General features: G+C 38.2%; 1 protein-coding gene across 1 annotated transcript; it reads right to left on the bottom strand.

The window, feature by feature from the left end:
* Positions 1-3,550: 3,550 nt before the first annotated feature.
* Positions 3,551-4,032, bottom strand: LOC117387747 (transmembrane protein 100). The gene has a single exon (XM_033985294.2). It carries the CDS (start codon positions 4,016-4,018, stop codon positions 3,551-3,553), a length of 468 nt encoding a protein of 155 aa, XP_033841185.1. The 5' UTR covers positions 4,019-4,032.
* Positions 4,033-7,617: the final 3,585 nt, after the last annotated feature.

Genomic DNA, 7,617 nt, shown 5'->3' with positions numbered 1-7,617 from the left:
CCTAGTTACACATCATAACTACTGTATTTTCTGGACTATAAGCCGCACTTTTTTCAGTTTGACCGGGGGTGTGACTTATTCTCTACTAGATGCGATTTATATGTTTTTTTCTTCATTATTATGCATTTTTTGGCTGGTGCGACTTATACTCCAGTGCGACTTATACTCTGGTGCGACTTATACTCCAGTACAACTTATACCCCGGAAAATATAGTAAGTAGAAATTTAACCAGGAAATCGAGTACACATTTTGACCAAACTTGTAAACCACTTCTAAACCAGCTCCTAACACCACTAACCCAGCAATTAATCATGACCAAATACATATTCATTGTTTTTTAGGGTATGCTAGCATGCTTCTCCATATTGGGACTTAATAGTTTAACATGTTTTGTCATGAGGAAACAAAATCATTAACTTTTCAGATGGAGGTTTTGCCACAGTTGTCTCCATAGAGATGTTATTGCTTTGCTTGGAAATTTCTAAAGTTTGGCATTAAACGTATTTATGTATAGACACAAGGAGGTGATACCACTATGCCAAATTACAGGTCAGATCTGTAGACCTTAAAAGTATAAATGTTATACCATTGTGGAACCTTTAGCAAAGTAATAACATGCACAATAGGCAGCAGACCCCACTCCAGCAAATTCCATAGTGCACCTTTAAGGAAAGAAAAAACTCTAATAGCATCAACCAAACAGTACATATCCATACCAAACCAGAACTAGAAACAACAGCGTCCATAGATATTCACTGTGCAGAATATTTCTATCCTACTCAACATAGTTACAATCTAGGATACACGGATTGTTTTAAGACACTTAATGTTGGAGGTACATTCCGAAAATGCAGCTACACTTGTGGTGTGACACAGCACCTACAGTGTCCATGATATGTCATTAGAGAAGTGCCAAAAACAGAAATCCATATAAGCTTGACATTTTCAATAAAGGAATATGGTGGATCAGTGGGTTTCACTGAACATGATACTTTAGATGGAAGATGGGTCGAGGTTTTCCATGCAAAATACAATAAAGTTACATCAAATAATCACATGTCAAAGTTGAAAAAAATATAAATTTGTTGCTACCACTGACAGACTGCTGGGAACCACTGAAAACATCTAGGACTAAATTCTAGCTAGCGTCCATCGTCTGTGCTGCTACATAATTGGCTAGTATGAGTTCTTCTCATCAAAAATACATGGTTGTTTGGGATTGGATACAAAATATCAAATTTGATGTCTTTCCAGGAAATACTTGTTAAGATTTCTTGGTAGCTACATGTTACCTCCCCCAACTGCAATATTACAACAAATCTTGTTAAACCACTGGTAACTTAATGCTAGTTTATCATATATTAACCAATTGAATCAAAAGGATAAATTACAGCAACACTGCACGTAAAGTTGGAAAACCGGGAGCAAGAATAATAGAAAAACATGGAATGCTCTTTGATTTTTAAAGGCTCTGTACCTGATTTTCCCCCACGTATGTGAGCAAAGCGCGTATTGCCCCAGTACAGATATATTGTAAGAAGTTCTAGACTTCAAAATAAGTCGGCTACATGTTGTCTGTATCTAATTATAGAGTTTAACTGTCTGATTATCAGGAAGTGTGCGTTCACTCGCTTGTTGTTGTTAGCTTTACCGTCTAAGAGATGTAAAAACTGCTTATAAAGTAATGGCAGTGAAAAATGTGGATGTTCGGAATAAAGTTAAGTGAGGAACAACTTTGGACCACTGCAAACTGTTTAAAATGAACTAGTTGTTTTTCATGTTTTTAAAACAGTAAAAATCATGTATGGTGATAAGCTTGTCACCTGCCGACTAGCCGTCTCTGACATGTCTAGGGGTGCAGTGGAAAAGCAATTTTGTCTGGAGTGGTGAAAAGGCAATACTTCACAGCATGACGACTTGTATTGATCCTGGCAAAGCTAGTCCATGGATACATGGTTACCAAGCATAAAGCTTAGTGGCACCACAGGAATAATGGCTTGACCTAATTTTTTATATAGAAATAGTGACATAAATAGGACAATATACTAATAATAAGATGGGAAAACATTTGGTTACGAATAGCTTGTGATTTTTGCTTTTGCTAGCTTGTGAACTGCTTGGACAGAATGGCATAAGTGATAAGGAACCAACAACTGTCCAACTCTAGTCTGTACTAACCAACTAACTACCTTAACACCTGAACAATGACTTAATTCATAATGAGCAAATAGTTTATTAAGCTTAATGCTGGTTTAGTAACTACTTAAAGATGTGGTACCTGTTTTTTATTGTCTTAAAAATATGAAAAAAGTAGTTCATTTTAAACAGTTTCCAGTGGTCCATTCTTCACTTACCTTAAGCATTTCGATCATCTTAATTAATTATTCACTGCAATGAGTCTATAAGCACTTTTCACAACCTTCAGAGGCAGAGTTTTTGCAATCAATCATGCTAACAACAACAAGCATGCTAACCGTGCACTTCCAGATACTTGGACAATAAAACGGTTTATAATTAGGTACAGACAGTACACCGCTGACCTATTTTCATCTCAAGAGCTGCTTAGACAATGTATTTATACTGGGGCAAGACAAATTTTGCTCAAATAGAATCAGGTGCATGTCTTTTAATTAATGTGTTGCTAAGCCTGAATCATTCTTAATAAACTATTTGTTCATTATGAATTACGTCTTGATTCATGCTTTTTTAAGGCTATTAAAAGCGTGGTTATTATAAAATCACATTTGTTGATAAAGCATAAGAAAGGTCTCAGAAATACAAGACTCGCCTCCAGTTTGGAAATGTAGAACCATGAAATCATGCAGTGTTATGTAACTCTGCCATGGTAGGTTCCCCCGACACAAAGAAACTATTTTTGGACAATCAGCACACTCTGGACCCCCATAGGTGAAGTTTTGGATTCACCCAGGAAGCGTGACGCTTTCTCCCTCTGTTCAACAGCTCAATAAGACAGAATGGAGTAAAGGATTTGAAAAAAATAAAAAGTAAATTCTAGCGTCACTACTATCGATGCAGCCATTGAAATGCTGTTGATATTTCAGTGTTGTCACAAATGTTAATGCCCTTAGATGTACTTTAATGTCTATTCACTTTGGTCCTGATTTGAGCCCAGTTAAGTCTCGGTGTAGACTGGGTTTGGTTCTAGTTTAGTCTTGTGTAAACTCTGGTCTAGTCCAGGTTTAGTCCAAAGTTGGTCCCAATTTGGATGTGGTGAATGTGTTGAAGATGCGACTTACGCTACCACATCAAAAAATTGGAATTAAACTAGGACTAAATTCAAACCTAATCCTGACTTAGAGCGGGACTTAACCAGGACTATACCAAACCTAAATCTGGATTAAACTGGGCTCAAAGCACAAATGTGAACGCACCCTAACTGTTCACTGTAAACGAAACCTTGAAAAGTAAAATGCAACTGAATACGTCAATACTCATATTCACCCAAGTCTCCTGTTCAACCACTAACTATTTAACTTCAGCTAAGTGCTTTGCTCAGTCACGTTCCGTTTATGAGTCCTGTTTTTATCATCACAAAGTGCCCTGGTCCGCGGTGAAGAATCCCCCCTCCTTCTTTTTCCTCCTTCTCAGTCTGTGTGCCCGCCAACACACGGCAGCCACGAGCAGCATCACCGCGCCGACGCACAACAATGCGACTGACACCACTTTAGTCTGGAGGAGCGTGTTGAACTTGAACGTCACCCCCGTGCCCGCCATCCCGATCACCAACGAAATCACGCCGAACGGGAACACGCAACGGTACCACGACTTCTCCGTACCGCCGGTCGCTTGCGCCAATCTTTCGAGAGTCGGTAAAGATTGCGGTAAACTTATCTCTTCCCTCTCTGTACTTCTGTCGTCCTCCGCATCTGCCCTCAAACCGTTCAAACCTTGATTCTCTGAGTCTTGTGGAAGCGTGTTTGTTTCGCTGCCGTTGCCGTAGTCCAAGTCGGGGTGAAGAACCGGCGCAGGGGGCTGTCTACCTGAGGAGCAGCCCATTTCCGAAGCAGCGTCCCTGGGTAACTGATGCGAGAGCTGTTCCGTGTTGTTTCGGGGGTTACCCTCCCAGCTTCTGTGTGATTATTGCTCCTGGCTGCAATGACGTTTCGGATCTCTCTAAAGCTGCTTCATCTGCTGTCAATGTCAACGCCACGGAGGAGGTTGTCGGCTGGGTTTCACGACTTGCCAGCATGTGTTGTGTTGACTGAAAAGAAGAGAATGAAGGATTAGGATAAAAGGCAAAAAACACACAAAAGATTCAATTTAAACAGGAAAAAGCTACAAAATCATTCAAGGATATTGCCCTTACTGTGTTTGCCTGTCAAAGAGTGAACGCGTTTAGCTGCGCACAGTATCCACGCAGCAGCACCAGCAGTAGCGGTGTGTGTGTGTTGTGGACTGGATTCTCATAGACTATATAATGACAAAGGAGTAGAGGAGGGGCTCAGGGGAAGTGCAGGTCCGGATAGAGGTTCGTGATTGGCTGTCTGGGCGGGATGATCTCAGAGAATGGGGAGAGAGAGAGGGGTGATCATTCAGCGCTCTCATTCAGGAATATAAATTCATTATTTAGTGTATAAGGAAATGTGAGCTAGCTTCACCGGGCTACTGCTTTGTACTTTGGATATGGTGTATGGTGATTCTTTTGTGGCTATATCCTTTTGTAATGAAGATATTGGATGATTGCAAAGAATGGTTCATTTCTGTCTGGTAGCGAGGTAGAGGATATTGTGATAGCTAGAATGTATTACTGGTTTAATGCACACACACACAATGCTGCTTGGAGAGATTATTGCTTTGCCAGGAATGTTCCAATGAATGACATTACACTAATCTATCTCGCATCTGTTCAAATATTAGTGATTTTATGTGTCTAATAAAATACATTCTTGCTGTGATCAGGTCTCACGCCTCTCCACAGATCTGACGTGTTACTTTGAGTAGATTATGTTTTCCAATGCAAAAATAAAAGCAAACGTAAGAGTATCACCCAATGGCAAGCTAAGGGACCATCGACAAGCAAGGGGGTCCAGTACCTGCTTGTCTCCATGGAGGTGTTATTTCCCTGCCAGAAATGGTTCTACTGAATAGCATTACACTTGCAGCTATCCAATTACCAGTGTTTTATGTGTTTAATAAACTACCTTGGAAAAACAGGGCCGTCTCTCCACAGAGCTGACGACATTCGACAAGATTATGATCTCCAGTGCAAAAAGTACAAACCGCTGACAATCACTGACAAGCTACAGAACCATCGACAAGCAATCCTGTTAAAACCAAGGCACTATTCTCCTCTCCTTTATAAGTGCGTCATCGGTCTTTCCCCCTCGTAACTCCCCCTTTCCCCCTCCCTTCCTGCCCCCCTCTCGCTGACAATGACAAAGACACACGAGCTGCCTGCTGCGGACCTCTGGAGTCGGATCAAATCACGGCTAAAAGGCGTCACAGAGATTTTTATAGTTGTGTGGGCTGCATTTCTACTGTTTTTATGAAGCTAGAATGCTCACGCTCGGGTGAAATGATAGCTCATTGATTTTGGCTAATACCTCCCACGATTGCTGGAGGGAAGGGAATTATCTTATTAGACCTGAAAGAGTGTATTTGTGGAGTCAGTTTCGTAGAGGCATATCTGGTTTGAGAATGTTATGAAACGTTAATAGTTTTAGTTCATAGACAGCCATGTTCCAAGCAGTGTTGACAGTATAATGCAATTCATCTTACATTATAGAATTATAGAAGTCAAAATTATGTTTGATAATGACAGTATGGTTTTACTTCAAAAAGATTGTTAAAAATGATTCTAATACTTAAAAAGCTCTGCACCTGATTTTTCCCATGTATTTGATCATAATTTGTCTTGCCCCAGTGCAGGTAAATTGAAGTCTGCTGTGTGTTGTCTGCGTCTAATTAGAAATTTTATTGTCTGATAATCAGGAAGTGTGCTAGTTAAATGAATGAATGAATTTATTTATTTTATTTTGGTTGTTTACATAAAAAAAAAAAAAAAAAAAAAAAAAAAAGACAAAACAAAACATTTTCTTCATTAATTACACCAAAAAAGGATTGGGCTGAAGCGGCATGTTTATGTAAGACCGTCCTGACCAACACATAACTCCACAATACAGTAACATAACAACATGTATTTATTTAAATCAGTATCTTAAACACAGATGTCTTGGCTCATATAACCTATAGCAATGTATATGTGTGAATGAAGTCATGTTTTCATTTTTTTTTTATTATTATTATTATTATTATTTAGACAGAGTTTTAATTAACTTAAATTCATCATTGGTCATCTCAAAGTCTTATTTCTAAAACAGACACATCTTTTCCTCACATTAGTTTGTATTTTACTAGATTCAAACAGAAGCAAACCTCTTAATTTATAGCGGCTTAATTTAAAGAAGGGCTGATGCCGACGGGAATATCCAAAACAGAATTATCAACATTTTTTACTTAACTATGTCCGTAAATTTGAATATATTCGATTTTATAAATAGTTCATTAGTAGGATCACAGAATCCTGCTTTATTAATCATTCTTATTGCCCTTTTAATTATAGGATCTATGTTTGCTTTACATTATTTCCCTAAATTTCCGAGCAGTAAGGTAAACAGGGAAGCACAAGTGATGAATATAATATATGCAGGTGTTTCTTATTCAATATGTATTTGTTTTATAAAGTATACCAACAGTGTTAGATATTTTACTCCTGGTGTACTGTATATGAGGTTTCCAACATATCTGATGATGATCACTCCCAAGAACCTTGTCTCATAAACACATTCTATTTCTATTCCATTTCAAAACAATTTTATATTAGAGTTTGGATCGAAAAATCATGAATTTTGTCTTTTTCTCCTTCAACAATAACTGATTTAAATCAAACCATTTTTAAAATTTTATCAACTCTGTTTCAACTTGAGGAATTAACTGATCAATATCAAATCCTGATTAGTTATTATTACCTTTACCATCACGACAGGGCTAATGCTACCTGAAATAAATAATAATAATAATAATAATAAACTACATTGATGTATTTTTTATAACATTTTTTATGTTCTATTTTGATTAGGTTAGACAGAAATACCTACTCCTCCAGTAAAGTATTTACATCATTGTAAAGGTGTTTACATGCTCCTGTGATTGTCCATCCGTCACTTGCTGATGGCTGCCTGATATTTAAACATTGATTTATTTTAGCAGGACTCGGCTAATTACTTTTAGAGAATGAATGGAGCGGTTAATGAGGTTAGGATGCTCAGAATGCTTAAGCTAAGTGAGGAATAACTCTACACCAGTTAAAATGAACTAGTTATGTTTTTCACATTTTTAGGTTGGTAAAAATCAGGTACAGCCATTTAACTGTGCAGAGCTGTAACTGGCAGAAGTCGTATGTGGATAGTGCTGGATTTGTACAGGTGTAAACAAATGGATCAAGCTTAGCCCTTGAGGCAACAGTTTGTTTACTGAGGCTGTCCTTTATACATCAGTGTAAACATGATTTTTCCTCCAGTCACACGTCAGTGTTATTGGATCCCGTGTCTGCCCTCAAGGCTCAAAGGAACAAGATAAACTTAAAGGCAATGTAC

Source organism: Periophthalmus magnuspinnatus, chromosome 19 (assembly GCF_009829125.3).
Source record: "Periophthalmus magnuspinnatus isolate fPerMag1 chromosome 19, fPerMag1.2.pri, whole genome shotgun sequence".
NCBI lineage: Eukaryota > Metazoa > Chordata > Actinopteri > Gobiiformes > Gobiidae > Periophthalmus > Periophthalmus magnuspinnatus.
The sequence above is the reverse complement of the archived record's forward strand: the minus strand, read 5'-3'. Positions and strand labels throughout refer to the sequence as shown.